The sequence below is a fragment of the Rhizomucor pusillus genome (assembly GCF_041956525.1).
Source record: "Rhizomucor pusillus strain CBS 183.67 unplaced genomic scaffold VTP01scaffold_8, whole genome shotgun sequence".
NCBI lineage: Eukaryota > Fungi > Mucoromycota > Mucoromycetes > Mucorales > Lichtheimiaceae > Rhizomucor > Rhizomucor pusillus.
In genome coordinates, this window is record NW_027192150.1 from 1,012,712 (window position 1) to 1,035,058 (window position 22,347).

General features: G+C 45.0%; 12 protein-coding genes across 12 annotated transcripts in view; 6 read left to right on the top strand and 6 right to left on the bottom strand.

Moving 5' to 3' along the window:
* The window catches only part of VTP01DRAFT_10402 (uncharacterized protein), a gene marked incomplete at both ends in the record, with an annotated part of 1,600 nt that extends 824 nt beyond the window's left edge, over positions 1 to 776 (bottom strand). The window contains one exon of the mRNA XM_069378761.1: positions 10 to 776. Within this exon, the coding sequence (XP_069239827.1) occupies positions 10 to 776 (767 nt within the window). The remainder of the gene's footprint in view (positions 1 to 9) is intronic.
* A 1,052-nt stretch (positions 777 to 1,828) lies between these two features.
* Positions 1,829 to 2,444, top strand: VTP01DRAFT_10403 (uncharacterized protein; the record flags this gene model as incomplete). The annotated part of the gene is made up of 4 exons (XM_069378762.1): positions 1,829 to 1,840; positions 2,110 to 2,164; positions 2,230 to 2,329; positions 2,393 to 2,444. 4 exons carry the CDS (start codon positions 1,829 to 1,831, stop codon positions 2,442 to 2,444), a joined length of 219 nt encoding a protein of 72 aa, XP_069239828.1.
* A 2,904-nt stretch (positions 2,445 to 5,348) lies between these two features.
* VTP01DRAFT_10404 (uncharacterized protein) lies at positions 5,349 to 6,249 on the bottom strand (the record flags this gene model as incomplete). Its single annotated transcript, XM_069378763.1, has 6 exons — positions 5,349 to 5,482; positions 5,546 to 5,560; positions 5,715 to 5,769; positions 5,855 to 5,889; positions 5,976 to 6,130; positions 6,215 to 6,249. 6 exons carry the CDS (start codon positions 6,247 to 6,249, stop codon positions 5,349 to 5,351), a joined length of 429 nt encoding a protein of 142 aa, XP_069239829.1.
* Positions 6,250 to 6,818: 569 nt separating this feature from the next.
* On the bottom strand, positions 6,819 to 7,316 carry VTP01DRAFT_10405 (uncharacterized protein; the record flags this gene model as incomplete). The annotated part of the gene is made up of 1 exon (XM_069378764.1): positions 6,819 to 7,316. The coding sequence occupies one exon, from the start codon at positions 7,314 to 7,316 to the stop codon at positions 6,819 to 6,821; it is 498 nt and encodes a 165-aa protein (XP_069239830.1).
* A 1,028-nt stretch (positions 7,317 to 8,344) lies between these two features.
* Positions 8,345 to 8,829, top strand: VTP01DRAFT_10406 (60S ribosomal protein eL34; the record flags this gene model as incomplete). Its single annotated transcript, XM_069378765.1, has 3 exons — positions 8,345 to 8,423; positions 8,497 to 8,576; positions 8,650 to 8,829. The coding sequence occupies 3 exons, from the start codon at positions 8,345 to 8,347 to the stop codon at positions 8,827 to 8,829; spliced, it is 339 nt and encodes a 112-aa protein (XP_069239831.1).
* Positions 8,830 to 9,098: 269 nt separating this feature from the next.
* Positions 9,099 to 9,887, top strand: VTP01DRAFT_10407 (uncharacterized protein; the record flags this gene model as incomplete). Its single annotated transcript, XM_069378766.1, has 7 exons — positions 9,099 to 9,113; positions 9,175 to 9,218; positions 9,284 to 9,298; positions 9,368 to 9,399; positions 9,477 to 9,543; positions 9,602 to 9,674; positions 9,735 to 9,887. The coding sequence occupies 7 exons, from the start codon at positions 9,099 to 9,101 to the stop codon at positions 9,885 to 9,887; spliced, it is 399 nt and encodes a 132-aa protein (XP_069239832.1).
* A 219-nt stretch (positions 9,888 to 10,106) lies between these two features.
* VTP01DRAFT_10408 (uncharacterized protein) lies at positions 10,107 to 10,590 on the top strand (the record flags this gene model as incomplete). Its single annotated transcript, XM_069378767.1, has 2 exons — positions 10,107 to 10,250; positions 10,315 to 10,590. The coding sequence occupies 2 exons, from the start codon at positions 10,107 to 10,109 to the stop codon at positions 10,588 to 10,590; spliced, it is 420 nt and encodes a 139-aa protein (XP_069239833.1).
* Positions 10,591 to 10,620: 30 nt separating this feature from the next.
* Positions 10,621 to 12,968, bottom strand: VTP01DRAFT_10409 (uncharacterized protein; the record flags this gene model as incomplete). The annotated part of the gene is made up of 7 exons (XM_069378768.1): positions 10,621 to 10,906; positions 10,969 to 11,078; positions 11,140 to 11,205; positions 11,275 to 12,490; positions 12,567 to 12,685; positions 12,742 to 12,838; positions 12,898 to 12,968. 7 exons carry the CDS (start codon positions 12,966 to 12,968, stop codon positions 10,621 to 10,623), a joined length of 1,965 nt encoding a protein of 654 aa, XP_069239834.1.
* Positions 12,969 to 13,919: 951 nt separating this feature from the next.
* Positions 13,920 to 15,743, top strand: VTP01DRAFT_10410 (uncharacterized protein; the record flags this gene model as incomplete). Its single annotated transcript, XM_069378770.1, has 6 exons — positions 13,920 to 14,615; positions 14,680 to 14,922; positions 14,989 to 15,037; positions 15,104 to 15,228; positions 15,291 to 15,508; positions 15,572 to 15,743. The coding sequence occupies 6 exons, from the start codon at positions 13,920 to 13,922 to the stop codon at positions 15,741 to 15,743; spliced, it is 1,503 nt and encodes a 500-aa protein (XP_069239835.1).
* A 178-nt stretch (positions 15,744 to 15,921) lies between these two features.
* On the top strand, positions 15,922 to 18,552 carry VTP01DRAFT_10411 (uncharacterized protein; the record flags this gene model as incomplete). The annotated part of the gene is made up of 1 exon (XM_069378771.1): positions 15,922 to 18,552. The coding sequence occupies one exon, from the start codon at positions 15,922 to 15,924 to the stop codon at positions 18,550 to 18,552; it is 2,631 nt and encodes an 876-aa protein (XP_069239836.1).
* Positions 18,553 to 18,809: 257 nt separating this feature from the next.
* On the bottom strand, positions 18,810 to 19,660 carry VTP01DRAFT_10412 (uncharacterized protein; the record flags this gene model as incomplete). The annotated part of the gene is made up of 6 exons (XM_069378772.1): positions 18,810 to 18,832; positions 18,892 to 18,983; positions 19,046 to 19,175; positions 19,242 to 19,351; positions 19,424 to 19,463; positions 19,552 to 19,660. 6 exons carry the CDS (start codon positions 19,658 to 19,660, stop codon positions 18,810 to 18,812), a joined length of 504 nt encoding a protein of 167 aa, XP_069239837.1.
* A 332-nt stretch (positions 19,661 to 19,992) lies between these two features.
* VTP01DRAFT_10413 (uncharacterized protein) lies at positions 19,993 to 22,216 on the bottom strand (the record flags this gene model as incomplete). The annotated part of the gene is made up of 12 exons (XM_069378773.1): positions 19,993 to 20,147; positions 20,201 to 20,354; positions 20,422 to 20,574; positions 20,631 to 20,665; positions 20,731 to 20,798; positions 20,858 to 21,112; positions 21,171 to 21,501; positions 21,555 to 21,693; positions 21,766 to 21,855; positions 21,920 to 21,960; positions 22,027 to 22,126; positions 22,187 to 22,216. 12 exons carry the CDS (start codon positions 22,214 to 22,216, stop codon positions 19,993 to 19,995), a joined length of 1,551 nt encoding a protein of 516 aa, XP_069239838.1.
* Between the last annotated feature and the right edge of the window lie 131 nt (positions 22,217 to 22,347).

Consider the following 22,347-nt stretch of genomic DNA (forward strand, 5'->3'; position numbering starts at 1 on the left):
TTGTCGTACTTCTTCTTGTCATAGTCGTCGTACTTCTTGCCATAGTATTCATCGTGATCGTAGTATTTGCCATAGTTGTCGTACTTCTTGCCATAGTATTCATCATAATCGTAGTACTTGCCATAGTCGTAGTACTTGCCATAGACGTCGTAGTAATAGTCCTTCTTGCCATGGTCGTACTCATCGTAATCCTTGTACTTCTTCACATCCTTGTCGTAATCGCCATACTTCTTGTCATCATACTTCTTGTAGTCATCCTTCTTGTCATAATCCTTGTAATCACCACCCTTGTGGTCATCCTTCTTGTCATCATCCTTGTGGTCATCCTTCTTGTCATCATCCTTGTGGTCATCCTTCTTGTCATCATCCTTGTGGTCATCCTTCTTGTCGTCATCCTTGTAATCGCCATCCTTGTGGTCATCCTTCTTGTCATCATCCTTGTGGTCATCCTTCTTGTCATCATCCTTATAGTCATCCTTCTTGTCATCATCCTTCTTGTCTCCTTCTTCGCCACGTTTTCGGAGATCACGCTTGCTCTTGCCATAGGCCTTGCCGTCATCGTACTTGTGACCGTAGCTCTTGTAGCCACCAACATCCTTGTACTTGCCATCGTACTTCTTGACGCCGTACTCATCACCAGGCAAGGCGACAGGAGAAGCAGCGTTCAAGGTAGCGAGCAGAGCGAGTGCGACAGCGGAGAGAGTAGCAACAGAGAAGCGCATTCTGTAAAGTCCTTGAGGGGCTTGAGAATAGAAGCTTTGTTGAGATGGCAGCATCGAGAGCGAAACTTGGGCCTTATTTATACCCTTCAAATGATCCTCTGAAGAAAATTAGCAATTTCATTTTTGGGATCGTTGGGTTTTCCCTTGGATGATGAAGAAGAGGACAATAACAAACATCATCACTGACGACGCTGGTGCTGGAGCTCACCTAGTCATGGTATGTACATGGGCGCTCGCAAACAGGGTTTCAACAAGGATCAATTACTGGTCAGAATGATCTGGATCCCCCAGTTGTCGCTTTTACCAAGCAATTCTTCTCGCTAGCACAGTAGCGGACAAGAAGCGTGAAAAGGATAGGTAGATTCTACAATGGAGGTAGAGGAGTAAATAGATCAATCTACCGTCGATTAGATATCATCGGTATATTAGATCAAGCGATAGTGGTAACTTTTGGGGAGTAATTGTAAAATCGTCGGTGGAAATCCGAGGAGATCTTAGTAACAGCCCATTTAGCAAGTGTAAAGCAAGCCCCAAGCAACAAAAATAATACATGTTTTTGAGTTCGACTTTTCTATTCTGGTCGCAAGCGTCAAGTATCAAGAGGACTCATCAAAAAACGAAAGAATGTCGTCAGATATCTCGGAGGAGCGGATTTAACAAGACAGGCCGCATTACCTTCCTTCCAAGTAGCAAACTCTTGCCTGTGTCTCTGCAAACACAAGATTTAGGACTTTATTCCAATGGTAAAGCACGTTAGTATACTCTGTTGAGAACAGCAATGCAACGCAGGTCTTGCAAATCGATATCATGGGAAGTATAGACGTTGCAGCGAAAACAATAAACAACTCAACATGGTCGGCCATTCGATAACTTTTGAATCGAGACTTTTGGGAAATAAACACGTTGTTGATCCATCCTGTTCCAGTTGCAACATTCTCGTTCGCGGTATTGCCCACAACGACCTTTAGTGAAGATCGTCCCAAAAAACAGGGATATCGGTACTATCTGAATTGGGCCTAGCCTGTCTCAATTTGTGTCGGTATAGGAAAGACGATGATAGCAGATCGTTTTTCTCTTGTCATCATTCTTTCACAAATTCAAAAAGTATGATCAACCTGGTAAGTATTTTGCTTCCAATTCGCATTAAATCTTCTCAATTTACCACCAATAGCATCTCGCAAGAAATATCCCAATAAGGCTACCCAGCCAAAAAATTCTATTCCATAACTTGGAATTTCCCGCGGGGGCCAAGCTAAGCACCCAGCCAACCACTGGGACAAACATAAGCCATGGTGATACAAATGGAATCCCTCTCTCGTCTTTTAAGAATTGCCAACAAACAACAACAACCACTTCCAACAGCCATCAGTTATCTCGTGACGTTCAGGATCACAAACAGAGCGATCTCGTATTCTACGAATACAACGTTGTAGATATAGAATGTAGTAGAGTTGACTCTGAGTCCGATCTGCACGTTAGCCAACCTAATAGTCGACTATATGTATAGACGAAGTGATTGCTATCCTTAGGAGAGGGTTGCTCGACGACAACTGTTTCTCACCAAGACCAAGAATGCTTCAATCATTGGATTTTCAAACGATGCAAACGTAGGATCTACACTGCACGCTCTTTTATCATTCAAAGAAATAGTTGACCAATTCTTATACAAGCAACATAGAGCTTCTTCTAGAAGCTCGACATGCCGTAGTTCCCGATGCTTGAATCAAAAATGTATGAATAATATTTTTTAAGTTCATGGCAGCAGTAAGTGGACCTTTTTGAATTTATGGAATAATCCCTAAACTTGAGGATGTATAAAAGTAAATTTACAAGATGAATGGTTGCATATTACAATATATCCAGATATGACTAGAAGGATGTGGATAGGATGAGGCAAAACTTCAAAGACGTTTTCTCTTCCTCTGCGCGGCGATTGAGAGTGTAAGGAATGTTGTTGCAAATGACGGCGTAAAGGAATGAATTAAAACTTCATCCCCAAATCATATCCAGTTTAGTGCCCATAAGAGATTTGATCTGCCAGACGATTGTAATAAAACCCCTGATTTTTGCAGCAAAGGATGCTTCGAATTCAGGATAGTAAAGGGGCCCTAGGAGGGAAAGATGGGCGAAGTAATAAGCAGGGCTTTCAAGGAAAATGACTGTGAGGTTCAGACCTGAACGTAAAATAAGATTAGCGCGAGTTTACTGTAACAAAACTTGCAATGAACTTAGTACCTGTCGTGATGAAGCCAAATGTCATCAAGTCCCACATCTTTTGTGGATGCGCTTAGATAGCTTGCAAAGCATATCTTTCGGCGTTCTCGGACGCTTTATTGACATCTCGTTCACTTCCTTGGTGCCCTTGTTCTGGCGAACCGACTCGCCTCAGCACAGCCAAACTCTTCGGAAAGATGAATAAAAAACGTATCCACCTTTGTCCCTAGGAAGCAGCACTTGCCATTTCTCCTCTGATAGGTGCAATAGGGATGAATTGTATGAGCTATCAAAGCCGTTTGATTGCTCAAACGACTGCAAGAGCATCCCTGCAGTTGCGAGATTCCGTAGTCGCGTTCAACTTTGTATCGCGAGAGATACAGTACAGCCCGTTCTTCTTTTTCTGTTATATTGCGACGCGTCAAAGCACTCTTTGATAAAGCCCCACACTCTTCCAAGCATATCAGTTTCCGTTTGGTCGTTGTTATCGAAGTAACCATAGTATAAGAGGTCGATTCCGCTTATGATTGTCTGGTGTGCCCAATGCAAAGCGACCACTATGTGTCTGTCCGAAGCAAGTTCCATAATAGAGAAGATAAAGGAAAAGGTAGGAAAAGGCGTGACGGAGAGATCAAAGCGCTTACGAATGCGGACAATCGACTAGTTAAAATATAAAAGTACTCACTCCTACGATATGCAATAATTGAACAAGAGGCCACCTTGCTTCTTTGTCGTCGTACAGGCATGGATGGATCTCTTACAAACATTTTCGATTTGAGAGCACGCATATATGCTGTAAACTACATTCCGATCAACTACATGGGCAGTTATTGCCTGTCCGAGAGCGACTGCTATCTATTTGTTCCAAGCTTTTAAAGAATAGACAGGGCGCTTCTGTAGTATACCGAAAAGGTTAGACCTGGAATAAATGTATCCTACCTGGCTAACTTGGTGCTCAAAGATGGATTGACTTGTATCTTAAGCTGAACTAAATAAACTGGATGCAATATCCTGCTTGGTTTCCCAAAAGAAATAGGCAATGACGCCTTATATGCGATGAAGTTATCTAGAACAAGAATGGAGGACGGTGGTGGTACAAACGGAGTTCTGTTTTGAAGATTGCCAATAAACAACAACAGCAGTAGCTTCCAGCAGCAGTCATCAGTTATATCTAGTATCGTCCAGGATCGCATGCAAAACGGAACTCGTCTTCTTTTACGAATACAACGCTATAGGTCGAAAATGTAATAGATTTAACTTTGAGTCCACCAATCTGTATGTTAGCCAACCTAATTGTCGGGTATATGTATAAAACGAAATGATTGCTATCCTTAAGAGAGTGTTGCCCGATGACGATTGTTTCTCACCAGAGACTAAACGGTGCAAGCGTCGCAATCTCTCTCTCTCTTATCATTCAAAAGATATTAACTGCTCTTATACAACTTGTTCTGGAAGCTCGTGCAGATTTATGGATCTGAAAGATTAGCCAACCAGAATATTGTATTCGACTATTTACGAGTGTGTTGTATTGCCATTTGTTGGGGCAGTTAAGACCGCCGTCGTGTTCCCGACTGAGACAATTACTATCCTTTGCTGCTTATGTACAATATATGTATAGACAGCAATTGCTTGGATAGCCCTTGAGCCCGCTGCATTGCACAAGCAGTAGGTAATAAATGCGGGGCTGGATCTATCATTATCATCATCACCATCAACAGTCCATATGTTTACGATCGGATTTCTGTCCGGTTTGCAAACTTGAAGAGAGCTTATTTAGGGTATACAAAGAGAAGGAGGTTTTAACTTTGTTTGTTTACGCACCCGCAGCAGTGCTTTCACCAATCGATGAATGAATCAATGAATATGTTAGTGCAAAACATGATAACGAGGTGCAGATCGAGCAAGTTCCACAAAGTTCTTGTCTCGTCGGGAAGGTGTATGAGTGCTGCGATCTGGCACGCTGTGCCTGAAAAAACGAGCAGTAGGGTATTTTTGGTAAGACATCCCATTCCCTTTGTAATACTGTTTGATCGCCGTCGCCTGGAACCAATGATATTATTCCAACTAACCGGCATCCTGCATTTGCAAACGGCAACGGGCGGCCGGTCTGCTCTCTGTGTATATGAAAAGGAAAGGAAGGAGAGATCAGATCGCTTTTTATACGTGCGTCGATTAGAGCTTTGGAAGTATATGCTGTGAGTTCAGGCTGGAAAAATAGCAGCCGTTTGCCCACGCGGCAGGACCAGTGCGACCTTGATTGGCTCTGGAGTGGCACAAGTAAGGTCACGACCTCAATGAAGAAAGACGGAAGAAGAGCGAGAGAGAAAGAGAAAAAGCTCAATTGTGAAAGCGGTAAGAAAATTATTTCAAACCGTTTTATTGCATGCAGGCATGCAGGTTGGAAGGGGGAAATTACAGCACAAGGTGAGAAAAGAGGGAGTCCAAACGTAGTCGTTGGTAAGATAGCAAAGAGACCATTGGTTGCAAACTTATTTCTCGGCAGTCTTGCGTTTGGGGTTCTCGGGGGAGGTGCTCCAGTTTTGGGCCTAAAAAGGATGATTTGATCAGCTTATCTGAACCGACGCGGTGCTTCGAATCAAATTACTTACAGCCTTCTTGAAAGCCTATATGGAAAAGGGGATTAAATGAACGCGTCAGCAAAATAGTCAGCCACGGAAAAAAACTTATAATTTTTTCAAACGTGCTCATGCAAGCGCACGCGTGTATCAAGCGACCACGCAGTGAATGAAAAAAATTACGCGTAGATAGATAATATACTTGCCTCCTTGTGAGCAATGCCGGGGTTAGCGGCCTTCACCTTGGCAAGTTCTTCCTACAAACAAGGGAAAACAAGTCATATGTTAGTGAAAAATTCTTTCTTTCTTGTCTGCTTCTGCAAAAATAAGAAAACACCTTACCTTCATGAATTTGTTGTAGGGGGAGACCTTCTTGGCTAGAAGGAAAAGTACGTGGTGTGAGCATTAAAGTCATAAACACAAGGGGATTCCAGACATGGGAAAAAGAGGGTATAATACTCACTCTGGGTTTTCTTGGTAGTCTTCTCTTTGGCCATTATTAAAAGTTGTTGAGGATGACGAAAAGTATCGGTTTGAGACGCGAAGTTGGGGAAAACCGAAAGGTTTGTTATAAGAAGTGAAGAAGAGAAAGGAAAAAAAGAGGCGAAAACGTAACAGCTTATATGGTGGCCGCGCAGATGAAAAAAATTGACTAGGAGCCTGATTGGCTCATAAGCAGAGGTGACGTTTTCTCCCGCGCACCTTGACCTTATTCTTCCGTAACTTAATGATCGCATCGTGCATCTTTTGCAAGCATCCTGACACCCTTAAACCAACCTCTTCATCGTCGGATATCCATTATATATACCCTTTGCTTTCACAATCCACCCAATTTTGCTAGAACCGCAGGCTATGGACGCTGTGTTACACCGCGTGGCGGTGAAACAATGAGCTTACGGCGCTCAAGTCAACGTCTCATGGATACAATCAATACCCAGTCTGCAATGCCCTCTTCCACATTCTTCATATATCCTGCTATATGCTGCACCGACAGATAGCAAAGAAGTATAACATGCCATCGATTCAATCCGATAAAGATTCTCTCTTGTGTCAGTCTTCCAAGATTCGGAAAGAACAAGTTTTTTTTCTCCAATCTAACATAGAAAAATAGCGCGCTTCTCTAGCAGTCTAGCTAATGAGCGAGAGTGAGTGATCTGCGACAGAAAAAAAAAAGGAAGACAAGTGCAAGCAGGATATTAGATCGCACACTCCCTCGCAGCAGCAGCAGCAAGTTGGTTTTATGATACATATATTACGCAGTACAGGAAATATTATGGTATTTTTTCTTTTTCTACAAATAGCATCATCACGTCTCCACCAGTAAGCTACGGAGACCAGCCAAGGCTCGGTCGTTGCCGTCGGTGATAATTCCCACTATGAGCACAGTGATGGATGTTTCGCCTATGAAATATACTTTGCTGCATTCTTTTCCAAAGGTGTCTGAAAGTCTGTCCCACAGTACCCGGTACTTGTCTGCCATTCCATAAGGATCGTCAGCTGCAACTCTCTTTTTGAAAAACTCCTCCAACGTCGACGTCTGGATGCGCCCTAGACTTGCTTTATCCACAAGTCCAAGCTCGGTTAGCTCGGCCGCCGTTGGCAGCTTGTCACTCGTCCAAGGCGCGGTGATCCACTCGAAAGGCTCATCAGACTCGGAAACCAGGTATACGTCTTTGATAGCGCTCGTGACATTCTGCTCTGCTGTCGTCAGTGCCGGGAACGGCGTTGCCAATTTGCTTGCACGCGATTCTTCTTGAGGCTGTTCCTCCCGCGGTGGAGGGTTTATGGTTTTGTTGTTGAGCATCGCGAGGTATGCTTGATCTCCTTCCATATTTAATAAGTAATTTCGATATCGAAAGAAGAAGAAGGTACTTGAGAGTTCTCTTGCTGGTTGGAGCCTCTGATCCAAACCCGTGCTATGACGACATCTTTCGAAACACCCGACTGCTGATCGCTGAAACCCCAAAGATAGGCATTTCTTTCGCATGCTTGGCAGCATCTTGTGAAGCCTGATAACAGAGAAAGCGAGGGAGGTAGGAAGACTCATGCATCGATTACGTGCATCCAACATCTTCAACAAGTCCAGACGCGGATCCTGTATCGTATCCGAAATAATTTATTCCGTTTATCTGTTCTTGGTATTATTGCATATTCTCCAAGACATGACATGATCGTGTTTGGCTAGCAGCTGCACATGAAAGCCGATAAATGCATGTTAGGAAGGAATTTACATCTGTCTGTCAAAACATTAGGTGATTTTCCCATGTCATGATAAGTACGGCATTGCCATTGCCAGAAGCATTATCTCAGTGATTACTTTGCACAAGTGATTTGGTTGATTCTACCTTAGAGTTTACCAATATCTTGGTAGTATGCAGATTTCTTATCGTGCAGGAAGAACAAGAAAAGAGCTTTCCGAGTTTCATCAAACAATATATTCATACAAGGACTACCAAAGTGTCATTTGCGACTGTTCATACGATACAATAACTTGCCTGATCTATACAAGCTACTTGTTTCCTAAATATTCAACCTCTGCCTGCATGATAACAGCAGAGATGACAATGGCGGGTTGAAGAGGGCACTCCTTCCAAAAAAGGAACCGGGGCCTGGTTGCATAGCCATTGGCCGTCGATGCACATGCAAGCTCCTTCCTTCATACGCTCGCACGGGTAAGTAAACGAACAAGATATCTAGAGTGCAATGTGGATAAACGACGGATGGGGAGAGTACGGTAACGATGGATGATAAATTCGACGGATGGACGGGTTACTGTGGGAACGGGCACACACATTTGACATGGTCAATGCTCATTGCGCCGAATAGTTAGCAATGGTTCAACGTCTCACCTACAGACGCCGTCTCTCCTACAACACCCGCTCTAACCGCGTCAAGGTCGTCAAGACCCCTGGTACGACACAGCATGGAGGAATGATACTTTTTGGCAGCAATATGTGTTAAATGTTCCATCATACTTTGTATAGGTGGCCGCCTTGTCTACCACTACCAAAAGAAGCCCGTCAAGGCTCCTCGCTGCGGTGACTGCGGTGAAGCTCTCGCTGGTGTAAGTAAGAACATGCTCGACTAAAGAGAGGGAGAGAGATAAGGGTAACTGAATGGGAAAAAAAATCATGCAGTTGAAGGCCATCCGTCCCCGCAAGTTGGCCAAGCTCTCCAAGAGACACAAGACCGTTAGCCGTGCCTACGGTGGCTCTCGCTGCGCTCACTGCGTCCGCAATCGCATTGTCCGTGCCTTCCTCGTCGAGGAACAAAAGATCGTTAAGAAGGTCCTCAAGTCCCAGACCCAAAAGAAATAAAATGATCGTTCTTGCAGTTTGAGGAGCACAACGAACCTACATATATTTCTACGGAAATAAAACAACAAAATCTTTGCGAGTGAGATATCTGTTTGTGTAAAATAAGGGAATTGTGATAGATAGATCAACGAGCGAAAGATCGAGCAGTGCTTCTTGTTCTAGTCACACAAAAGAGCGCGTTGATTGTTAGCTTCTTCCCTCCGCTGCTCTGCTCGCCGTTCAAAGCGCCTCCTCTCCCGCGTGTCAAAAGTAACCCCCGCCATCGATCAATGGTACCACTCTCTGTAGACACTCGACCTCCCTCTCAAAATGTCTCTAACTTTTGAAATCACTCGACACTTCTAGACCGTCCACACGATCCTTCTGGTACAACCATTGCCGCATCCTAGGTAGTAACAAGGAAGTTTCGTGCCAGACAGAGATTTAGCATCGCTAACTGAAAAATATACAACAGCTCGCGAACATACTAGTAAGTAAAGCGATCAGCCGACTAGTGAAGTAGAGTATAAGGATACCGACCGTCTACCTTGCGCTGCAGTGATTTTGAGACTATAGCTGGAGCGATGGACCGTAAGTTTTACCAAGGAAGGAAGGGCGCGTCATGTGTTTCCGCATATAAGCGCTAACTGAGAGCATGTTGTTACAAGACATCGCCGGCATGTATGAACAACATTTGCAACGGGAGAATCCGGATCTAGGACAGATCCAATACCGGTAAGCAGCGCATGTTTCCAGGATTTTTTAAGGTATTGATTCTAACACGGAACACTAGAGCTGAAGATCTTTTCCACTTTATTGATACATACAAGGAGTTTGTAGCATTAGTGTTCGAGCCCTCGCAGCAGGTAGAGATGGACGATGCGAAATGTATCAAATCAGCTGATATACTGATCAAATGTATAAAGACATATGCTCCTCGCGACAAACAATGGATCAAGAACCGCTTACTTGCCCATTTTAGTCGACCGGCTGGCGGTCAAGGCAGACAACAGAACCAGTATCACCGAGGAGGCCGCGGTGGAGGTTACGCACGACGAGGCGGTGGAAGACGATGGTAGACGTAATGAAATGGAAACGAACAACATTTCTTTGATCATTAGAGAGACACCATTAAAGCTCTTGTTTTTGTAAATATAATGACTTGAACAACAGCAACGACAGTAGCACCTTGTTTCTTCCAGATATATTGTTTGGAGATATACATATATATATATATATGTATATTATTTTGCTGCCAAAGCTGGACCCGCCGCCTGCTTCGTATCCAGCACAGCCCCATGCAAGCCGAAGAGACGCGCTTTCCGATAGACAACAAGCAAGCTGCGTGCACCATACATGGCAACCACACAGAGGTGCTAGTCAGTGGATTTGCTGACAAGATCTTTATTGTCATTACGCAATATGGCAGAATCGGTAGCTTGGTAATGATCAAATAAGTTGTAAAGAAAATGTTTACAAAGTGTTAAGCAATGTGCTGGTACCTAGATCCGTACTACGGTGGACGTGCCAGCTCACTTGGCTACGAACCCGTCCGCGGTTCCTACGACCTCGACTTTCCTGTTTGGCGAGTCGTCTGGACCGCAAAGCGACTTATATCAGTTATATGCCAACTCTATTGCTCAGGCTATTGTTGCTATGAATCCCAGAGAAAGCAGACCCATCCTGCTGGGTATTGCATTGAAACCAGTGCAAGATATGGCTGAAAAACGCAAAGTGTTTAACAAGATCATGGACCAAGTCATGGCATCTCCAGTGTGGTAAAAAAGAAAAAATAATAATAATCATGATTCATTATTCAATGACTTCTCCATCGTCGTCCATAAACATTGCATCAAACTCTTCCTTTTTGATTTTGCCCTTTTTCAACTTTTTCGCCATCCTTTCTTCCTTTGCTAATTCTTCCCAGTCATCTTCGTCGTCGTCATCGTTAACAGCAGCAATCTTCTTCCGTTCTCGCTCTTCTTGTTCTTCCCTCTTGCGTCTCTGGAGATACTCTCTCTTTCGGTCCTTCTTTTCCCTTCTCAGCTCTCGCCGTGCTTTGGCGTCGCGCTTGGCAGACCACGCATCGTTCGACGCTCTACAACAACAAAAATAGGTGAGTTATGAGATGGACACGTGTCACTCAATCAAAGCAATTACTTTTTCTTCTTGCGTTGGTCTTGGGGTATCTGCGCTTTAGTCTTGGCTTCTTCCAGTCTCCGTAATCGTTTCGCTTCCTCATCCTTGTTCAAATATGCCCAATTATCCCACTATATTATCTGCGATCAGCAACGAACCACTTCTTTCCAATGTCAATTACTGGAAACCTACATCCATGGGCTCTTCTTCGAATGTACTTGTTTCTTTCCTTTCTTTCAACTCTGGCATGGATGGCAGCTAAGCAAAAGCGTTTTGAGTTAACATACTATCACAGAAGAAAAGTTGATTGAATATGCGTTTATTTACCTTGAGCAATCCAAATCCGGTCGCAACTGCATCTAGATCGACATCTTTCAACCGGAAAATATAATTTGCCTCGTGTTTTGAGTAGGCTTGCACCCAAGAGACAAACGCTTTCAGACTGCGGTCGTGTAACTTGCGGTCGGTCTTTACAATATCTCGCAGCGACCGTACGAAATCCTTGATACTCGGGTCGTCTACCCGCTCTGTCACCATCTTCTTTTCGCCCTCTTCTTGCTGGACCTCCACCAAGTTATCCTTCTCTTGTCCATCAGCGAGCCTGTAATTGCCGCGCTCCATAGGGATCTTTCGAAGCTTTAAAAAGTCCACGTAGTATTCTTCTCGTCCACGGTTTAAAAAGATGGTAGCTCTTCCTTGCCGACCTGCACGAGCCGCACGGCCTGACCGGTGCGAAAACGCCTTTGGATCCTGAGGCGCGTCCATTTGTATAACAAAGTCAACGTCCGGTATATCCAATCCACGTGATGCGACATCTGTGCACAGCAATATACCAGGAACCGCCGACGGTAATTGTGTAAATGCAGTGTATGTCGCCGTTCTTCGCTTTGGCTGCATTTGTCCGTGCAAAGAATAGATGCTGAACGGTTTCAATGCTTCGTGCTTTGTTAACAACTTGTAGAAATAGTCGACGCAGGAACACGTTGCAAAGTAAACAATAAATTTGCGTGCGCCCTCGCTGTCGTTCAACTCTGCATGCAGTAACCGGAACAGCTGTGCGAGCTTTTGCTCAGGGTCGCAGACAACATAGTCAATGTGTAGAGTTGCGGGCGTACGTTGCTGGTTCTTTACTAAATCTTGTACCTTGACAACAATGCGAACGGGGTTGCGGAGACCTGCACGCACAAGTTCCGAGATAGCGTCTGTCATGGTCGCTGAGAAAAGACCCGTTCGTCGTTGTTTTGGGAGTTGGGCAATGATGGCACTGAGCTGCTGCGTAAAACCCATATCCAATAGTCGATCTGCTTCATCCATGACCAGTACTTCGAGTTCCTTGGTGTTGATCAATTTGCCGGCTTTCAACAATTCTTCTAACCGTCCGGGTGTACCAATGAGGATGCGTGGTTTGTTGCTAATATACGTTTCTTTGTCCTGCGACAAGGTAGTTGTTCCACCGATGAATAAACCTGTAGAAAGCTGATCCCGTCTAGAATGGTCTCGCACAAATGTTTCAAACACTGAATGAATTTGTTGGGCGAGTTCTCTAGGAACGACTCCCGCGTTAATGGATTGGTTACACTCGCCATTTTCTCTCACATCTCCTTTTTTTCAGTACCGACCTAGTAGGTGTAATAACAACAGCTCCAATCTCGTTATTCTTTAATGGAAACTCTCTGCGTAGCAATTTTTCAATGATGGGAATTACAAACGCTAGTGTTTTGCCGGAGCCGGTGACAGCCTACAATCCAACTTTAAATTCCTCCTCCAAACCAACAATAGCTTTGTATGACAAACCTCCACGACTACATCCTTGTTCTTCATGAATAGCGGGATAGCACCGGCCTGGACAGGTGTCATAGTCTCGAAACCCAACGTTGCAAGAGTGTCCAAGCTGTAAGGATTACAATGGTTAGAAATCGGACTCAGGATCTGTGTTGAGAGCAGCCTTACATTTCGGAACTCAGGGGCGTCTCTAGGCTGTCCCATGTGCCTGCACTGTTGGGAGCAGCAGTTGCTGACATGATCAAAGTCGTGATCCAAAGGTATCAAAAGTGGAGGTGCATTAAGCTCCTTCCATTTTTGAAATTCATGTAAGCCACTGCTACTTGGATCGAGGTCCATCCGTTCCTCCGTCAACCTAGGTCTCTTGCATTGATGGCCAGTATTCAATAAGCCTCCTCTCTTCCGTTTCCTGCATGGCTGGAACGTTTGCAGGCTCGTAACTTGGAGCATCGGCTTCTCCTGTCTTTTCACAGCCTCTGCAAATTTAGCCGGCAGGCCTTTTAACAGCAATGTCAATACCAGGATCATAGATGATGTATATAGAGATTATAATTTACCTTCTATACGCAATGTATCTCGCATTTTTATGTCATTGTTGATTAGGAAAAGTACATGTGCGCGCTGAGTAACGATGCAGCGAGTGACGACCGAGCATAATTTGATATCAAACTCGGCTGACCAGCACCGCTGCTGGAAGATAGGATCGCTCAGCAGCTCCGTCGTAACACTTATCAATTGCGACATGTATGACGATATAAATATAAGAGGATAGCAGTTGATAGAAGAGATGAAAAGCAACGACGTTACATCCTCTCAGACATATATAGGGCTCACAGGTTACATGGCTCTTTGTCTTTGATTTACATCCATTGACAACAAAGTATGTCATCCACCCATTGTCTTCTATTCCACACCTCTCATGAATAAGCATTATTAAACCTCGAATCTGCTTATTCTTTGAATGTCTGAAAAGAAAAGGTACAGCAACATTTCAAGAATGTATATTGTAAAGCGCATCTGGAATAGTAACATCTAGTTGCTACGCAAGGCTACACAAAATGGCTGGAACTGAGGCTCAGCCAAAAATGCGGCGCTCTCTAGCGCAACCCCCCACATCGGGGAAACTCATCCGCCACTAATATTGATCTCTGCTTTTGCCTTTTTCTTTTGCTAAGCTCAACAACTTGCCAATGAGTCCTCCACCCATGCTAGCACCTCCATCATCAAGCAAAGGCAACAGGCGAGTGCCTGGTCTAAAGTTATCGTTTGAGCACCTGCAGCCGGCAGCAGCGGTGGCCGTACCGGAGGAATACGAGCAACCTGCCAACCACACTTTTCGAGAGCAAGTCGACGATATTGTGAGTGGCAACAACAGCAGGTCTGCTGGTGGCCACCACTCTACACTTGCGGCCGCTTCTGCTGGTGCTGGAAAGGGCATTCCAAGATTGAAGCCGCGTGCGTATCCTGGATGTGGAGCTGAAGAAGACGATGACGATGAGGAGGAATCGCTAGCAGCTGCATTCCTGCAACAAGCTCGTATCCAAAGTAACAACACCTTTGTTGAAGATAAGCGAAAGAACTCGATACCTGTTTTGCGAGAAGCTCCAGAGCCACCGCCGCCTTCCAGCAACGGTCATCATCCTTACAGCACCGCCGCCGTCTCCTACTCCTCTGTCACATCTACTCCTGCAGCTTCATATTCATCCTCCTCTTCTACGTCGTCATCTACATCTTCTACAACTGCCGATAACAATGCGGAAACAAACAGCAATTTCATGGAAATCAAACCAGAAGATTTGGAAACCATCAAGCAGCTGGGCGAAGGCTCCGCCGGTACCGTCACCAAGGTCCTGCATAAACCTACAAATCTCATCATGGCCAAAAAGGTAAAACGCTACATCCCCTTTATAAATATTTTTTTCTTTCTCTAAACTATCAACCCCCCATCAGGTGATTGCAACTGATCCGAATCCAAAGATTCAACGTCAAATCCTTCGAGAATTATCATTTCAAAAGACCTGCAAATCCCCTTACATTGTTTCATTCTACGGCGCCTTTCTCGAGGATGGTGACACGATGGTCACCCTGTGCATGGAATACTGCGAAGCAGGGAGCCTCGAGGATATCTACAAGCGCGCTCGAGATATGGGCGGTGTCATTGGCGAACCAGTGTTGGAGCGGATAGCGGAATCGGTAATAAAACGTAGCACAGCGAATAAATCCGTAATAATTGTCCTAATATTTGATATCACCTTTTAGGTTTGCAAAGGTCTCGTATACCTTCACTCTCAAAGAGTTATTCACAGAGGTACGATTCTGGGAGACAGAAACTGCCTTAAACAAACCTAGTTGTTGACAAATATGACAATAATAGACATCAAGCCATCCAATATCCTGGTTACACGAAAGGGCGAGATCAAATTATGCGACTTTGGTGTATCTGGTGAACTCATCAACTCTATAGCAAAGACATTTACCGGCACGAAATATTACATGGCTGTAAGATATTACTGCTCACATTCAATAATTGTGAAATGTACTGATTGTCTGGGTCTTTGCAGCCGGAACGAATCCAAGGAGCACCGTATGCCGTTCAATCAGATATATGGTCGCTAGGATTGACCTTGATCGAAGTATCTCAGAACCGGCCTGCGTTGCCGCCACCGGGACAATCACAACTGTCTGTCATTGATCTACTGTATCTGATTGTACGCCAACCGGTGCCTGTAATCCAGGGCGACCATATTTCCAAGGAGTGCCGCAACTTTGTCGCAGTCTGGCAAGTACAACAGAAATAATCGATGACAGCGACTCCCTATTGACCAGTATATTCTTTATCTAGCCTTATCAAGGATCCAAAGGATAGACCTGGACCGGCTCGCATGCTCGAGCATCCATTTATCAAGAAATGGGAGAAAGTTCCCATGGATCTGGCAAAATGGGTCAAAGAAGTCTGGGACTGGAAAGACAGCTCGCCTTCGGACAAGTTTCTGAAACGCTCTACTAAAGCATAAATGAATGTGATTACTCATTTGTTCTGCATCCCTTTTAAAGCCTCCATTCATGAATTTTGAATAAGCATATTGTTGTTGATTTACAATGATAAATGTTACTGCATGTAAAGCGGAAGAAGAGAAAGGATGCGCGACTCTTTTTTTCAGCTGCGGGGGATCGGCATTTCACAGCTCGTCAATGAACTCCTCCTTCTCCTCCACGTCGAAACTGGACATTCGTCCATTCGCCGATCCAGACTTTGACGCCAAAAAATGGATCAATGCGTCACTTACGACACGTCGATCGAACGGAGGAACCAAAGATGCAACCAACACGGCGGTTACGTTTGAGCAAGAAACGACCGTTCTAGTAACAAAGCTCCAGATTGCAAGCGAGCAAGTATCCAGCAATGTCACTCAAGTCATTGATAGTGTTGTAAAGACGATGCCTCGTTTGCTGTACGACCTGAAACTTATATCAGACGACGCTCAAGCGACTCGGCGCGGTATCGAGCAAGTACGCAAACACCTTGAAACATCACAAGATGACGATACCGACACGGCACTCGAGAAACTTCGGCAGCTTCACCTCGTAAAGACGCGCATGGAAAGCTGCTGCTCAGCATTGCGTGAGGCGGAAGATTGGAGTAACCTGGAGGTGGAAGCAACTCGCGTTTTGGAGCGCGAGGATTACGAGGCGGCGGCAACGCGGTTGCAAAGCGCACAGCATAGCCTCGAAGTGTTCCAGCATACGCCCGAGTTTGATCGCCGCAAGGAGCTTCTTCAGCGATTAAGAGAACAGCTCGAGTCAGCGCTGCGTCCCAAAGTGACCGACGCACTTAAATTCCACGACGCAGGCGAATGCCACAAGTACTACAAAGTGTATGGCCGCATCGGACGAGCGGACGAATTTGTGGACTTGTACTTTGAATCGCGAACGCCGAGCTTACTAGAAAAGTGGAAAAAATCAGACAAGGACGAAATGTGGGTGGAAGCACTCGACGATTTCTACAAGTCGGCTTTTGCGATACTGTCAGAAGAATACGTATGGTGTGCATCCATTTTCCCTGATCCTAAACCTGTAGTGCAGGCGCTTGTTCAGCACATAGTCCAATCGCTCGATCCATCCCTCGCAGATAGATTAGCCTCTATCGCAACACACGGTGGCAACAAGGCACTGCCAGCACTCGTATCTGCCTTCATAGCGACTGAATCTTTCGGCGCATCGCTCGATCGACTCTTCTCAAAACCACCTGTCGTCACCGCATCTGCAGACACACCTTCTCTGGAATCTTTGAAACGCCATTCTCGCCGTCGTTCCAGCTCCAACCAACTCATGCTTGTTCCGCTGACGCTGCGACACGCAGATGCGAATACATGGTCCTATGTATTATATGTCCCATTTTTACCCTTCCAGTCGCAATATGCATCGCTTGAAAGGCAATGTCTCCGAGATCAGCTGGATATTGCTTTCAAAGCTGCAAAAACACGCTCTGGAATGGAACTTGTACAATATGTCGACAACAAACTTGTCAGCAAAATATTCGCCTTGACAAAAGAATCGCTGGATCGATGTCTCAAGATGACCCACGGCTTCGGCGCAGTTGAATGGATACGCACTCTGAACGGGTTCATAGACCAGGTCAAAGTTCAGCTGCAAATCGTTTTCAAGCAGGTTCAAAATTCCACCGATAGCAAAAACACCATAGCAACAACAGCTCGTCAGGATAAAGCAGATGCACCGCGGTCATCATCAGATCTTGACGATCTAGACTTTGAAGAAGAAAACACGGGCGACTGGACATCGTTCCAAGTTCACGTACGGCTGCTAAGTATCTGTCAGACGCTCGAGCAGCAATTGACGGCTTTTGAGGATACAATTCGGCGCGAACTGGAAGGCGTACGCAGCATCGTTACGGAGAATGACCAAGATGAAAATTCACTGCTAAGTCCTCTGACGCCCAAGTTGCCGTATTTTAACAGCTCTGGGGGCAACGAAGCTGCGGCGAAATCTTCAGACATTCGAGAGCACCGCCGACGACTCAGCATCAACAATAAATCTGATATCAGCCGGCATGAAAGGAAGAGAAGTATGAACTTTACTTCTGGCGAGCACCTGCAAACGCAGCAGCAGAATTTATACCCGCGATCGTCACTTGCACTCCTTCGAACATCCCGTCTCAACAGCCTCGAACTGCAGCGCATGATAAGCCAGATATCGTCGATTACGGAAGAAGGTCAAGACAATGTCGTCCGATCATTGTTAAAAGACGCGCATCAATCCATCTTGGAACTTACACAGGAATGCCAATCATTGATTTACGGAGCGATTTTTGCACCTATCGTCCGACATTACGAAAATATTGTATCCATGACGAATGTGTGGGCAGCACCTGAGCCGGCACCACGCAGCAAAGAGGATGCATCCATCGATATTGACATGCCGCAATTCAGCCTCTCACCGAGCGAGTACATTACCCGCGTTGGAGAACAGCTACTTATGCTACCGCAGCAGTTTGAAATGTATGCTGACGACACCGCATTGGCATACAACGTGGAGACTATTCCGTTCGTGCAAAAGGAGGACATTGAAGCTGCAAGCGAAGAAGATCAGGATGGAAGCGACGTTGTACAGCTTTGGACAACAGTCATTGCACGCGGAGCCATGAATGGGTTCTTGAAAGAGATCCAGCGCATAAAACGATTGTCGGCTCAGGGCAAACGACAACTGCGCACAGATATTTCCTATCTCTTCAATGTCTTGTCAGCTTTAGATGTCCAGCCTTTACCCCAACTTGTAAAATTCAACAATGACTTGACTGAGTCATAATATACACATGTGTTTATAGATTCGACATATATCGTCGCCTGCCCTCAGATATTACTCAGATGTACTGTATTTTAAGCCCAAACCGGTGCATCACGTTATTCGCCTCGAAACAACAGCTGCCCTGAAAGAAAAACGAATCTACTTTTATAATATTCTCTGATTTGGCAACTAAAAGGGGAGAAGATGTGCTCGTACATGCATATATTACAAAGGTCTAAGCTCTTTTTTGGTATGAAGTCGTTGGTTTTACACTGCTGTCAATGATGCGTGGGCTTGGAACCTGGAAGGCCGTTTGAGTATATACGCGTCCTAATTCCCAAATCTGCTAACCAATCTTACCATCGACTCGCAGGTTTCTAGTAGCTGATGGGATCCGTACAGTAATTCCGTCCAACTCGTCGTTCATTTCGATCTGGCATCCAAGTCGAGATCTATCCAATCCTTTCAGCTTTTACGTATTTCCATGCGACCAAAAAAAAATTGATACCCTTACGTTTCAGTCAACCCAAATGCCAAGTCCAGCATATCATTCTCCTCATCCGATGGTTCTTCCATTTTCTCGTAGTATTCAGGATCGCAAATGACGTGACATGTCGAGCATGCGAGGGATCCTTCGCAGGCACCTAGCATTTGAGTAAGATGAGTGATCACGTTCGTACACACAGCCAAACTGGTATGTATATATTTACATTCAAGATCGATATCGTATCGCTGAGCTAGATCAAGCATGGTATCGCCCTCAACCGCCTTTATAGTGATCTTCTCGCCCTCTGGTGTGATGAAATGGACAGTGTATGGACTGAACAGCTTGTAAGCATTCTCAGATATACAGAATAAAGTGCCAGAAATATATATTTATATGTATACCTACCCTTCTCCTCGAGCGACGTTGCCTTTGCCGTGCAACAGAACTGCAAAAGTTATATACCGTGAGTATTACACGATCGTGCTGCCCCCTCTTTCTCTCTCTCTCGAAATTTATGGCAAGACGGGCTTTACCTGATCCAGAAGAGAACGCTCTTTGGGGGAGCTGGGTCAGCGCTGCCGACCGTCTCGCTGCAAAAGTCAAAGCTGGAAGTCTTTGAGAAAATGATCGCAGGAGCGACATGTGGTTTAATATAGTACGGTGCAGAAAAAGAAATGTCAGTGTGTCTCCCTCTCCCTCTGTTTTCAACACTGTGTGGAGAAATTTGATTCTCCGATCCGAGATTCGGTCCGCCGCCCAACAGGATCAAATTGATCTAGCATGTTTGATCATAATAACAGTTCAAAAGCAAAAGGAAAAAAAAAAGGAAGGTAAGAATCAATGGCAATTACTAGGATACATATTTTTTCTTGTACATTTTTCTTGCTATATGCAAAAATTTTACTTGTTCACTCATTACATTTTGCCCTACTATTTACAAGTTTATCACGACTGCGCGGACGAGCGGGCCTCGCTCACGGACATACATCCAGAGCCGCTAAATCATCTCCCTCGCCAAAGATCCCATCGTATTCGTCTTCGCTAAAGTCGCTCTGGATTTCATCGTTCCAATGCACTGGGTCGTGCTCGCTCAATCCTTCGCCAGCGGCAGCTTTGGCTGTCAATGGTACTAAGCGGGTGTTAACAAACGATCTTAGTATTAGTGAAAATGTTCTTCTATACCTTTTGGTTTCAATGTTGATAATTCAGATTTTACAACTGATGATGAAATATATGGAGGCTTTTGCATCTGATAAAATCGCCTTGAACTCGCCGGAGGAATTTGCATAATCCCATGCATGGCCACAAGCGCCTGGTACGCTGCCGGTGCCGTGTCCTGCCGTGTAAATTACTGATTGTCAGAATATATACACCATCGTCTAAGGGCACGCACGGATCGCTACCTGCCAAGCACCCGATGCTCCCAGAACATCAGCCTCTGCTATCCAGTTTGACGCTCTTGCGCATTGGAATATATCATCTGCAAATGAAGTGTAGTTTTGTTGAAGGTATGCTAAAAACGTATTGGAATCTGTTGGAAGATTGTCGAGGATGTACTACATCCGAGAGTTCAGTTTCAATACCATGTCGAAAATTGCTACTGACAACTTACCTCTGCTTTCGACTCTAGATCGCCTTGCTCGGTCCCTTTACAATATTTTTAGTTACAAACATATTGGAGAATGCAGATTCTCAACGCCTTGTTTACTCACTTTTACGGTAGAGTACTTTGCCTACTGCGTGAAACAGACTTAAAGACGTATCCTTGGCGGCAATATCTCTATATATTCTGGCATTAGTTTCCACGCTTCCGTAAGGGAACCTAGAGTCGATGCTTACCCTATCACTGCCTTGTGGTTTCTACCTGCATCATCGTCGCTACCAAGTTTTCGTTTTGCGGGTATCGTTTGCGTAGGTAGGGCGGGTATACTGAAAAACTGGAGTGCGTTGATGGCGTTGCGAATATCTCCCTGCGATAATTCTACAATCTGGCTGATTTTGTCTCTTGAGACTCCACGGTTCATGCTCATAACTTCACAGCTATTGATCTGCTCAAGCGCTTTCCTTAACCGGACAGGAGTGATCGGATTAAATCTAATGAGAGCATAAGTTCGGATATGTATCCTCTTCCTCCAATGTTGTTGATCCTTACTGGATAGTCGCACACAGTGGACTTTGAAGGACCTCTGCTGGGACAATATCTATCTTGTTCGATAGCATCGTATCCATTGAGTACTGGCGACGTGCACCGATATCCATCCATGCATCGCTAATCACTATGACCAATAGGAAGGGACCTTTGACAGAGATGCAGTTGGTGAGCAGTTGGTGAAACCGTGATTTGATGTAGTTTGTTGTCAAGTCTGGTATATCGTCAAGCAAGATGATCCGGGGTCTACCCGATTCATTGCTGCTGCCAAGTGCGCTTAAGCTCATGGCATTTGTCAGAAAATTTTCGAACTTGTCGATTTCGCTCTCGTACCCTATGGTGGTCTTAATTTCGCGGTTCCACAAAATGCTCACGGCTGACATTTACCATCCATTAGAGAGGAAGACTCCCACTTGCTGCTGGATACTGAATTGGAATACTCGATAATGCTGTAGCCCAAACTGCTTCCCAGTAAGCGTATTAATGTACTCTTGCCGCAACCTGCTGGTCCCGACAGAACGAGGCACTGCGTGTGACACCATGAATAAGAAAGGAAGATTGAAGAAAAAAAGTTGCAGCTAATGTATCAAGCACGTACTTTATATCGACCCTTGGGTCCTTTCAGTGCAGACTGCTCCAGGCATGCTTTGACTTCCTTCTTTTTTTGTGGCATCACTGCGACTTGTTCCTAAACTCACAAAGTTGCATTAGCATAAATTGTGAGGCAATAATCATTGTCCGCCGCTGCGTACCACGTCCTTTGGCGAATACTTTTCAGACCACAATTCATGTACTAAAGAGAGCGATCACGTTTGAATATGTGTTTTCTCGCGTTCAGAAGTGTCAGTTTGAATTGTACCTAGAGTGTGATCGTCGCGATCTGGCGTCAGACCACGTTTTGCCGCATTTTTTCTTTTGCCTTTCTGGTGTTGAGTTGCATAACCTGGGAGCACGAATGGCTACAAAGACGATTTAGCTCTAGGAGGGGGCCGAGGCTCAATTGACTCGTGAAAGTATACCGGATCGTCTCCCGAGAATGAAGAACTCATAGCTGGGAAGGAAAAGAGTGAGAGAGGATCAAGAGGAGAGAGAAAGGGGAACGGTCACGGTTTCATTCTCAACCTCTCAATTCCCCACTTTGGTCCTGCTTTGTTCCCTTTTCCAACAATAATATACATCG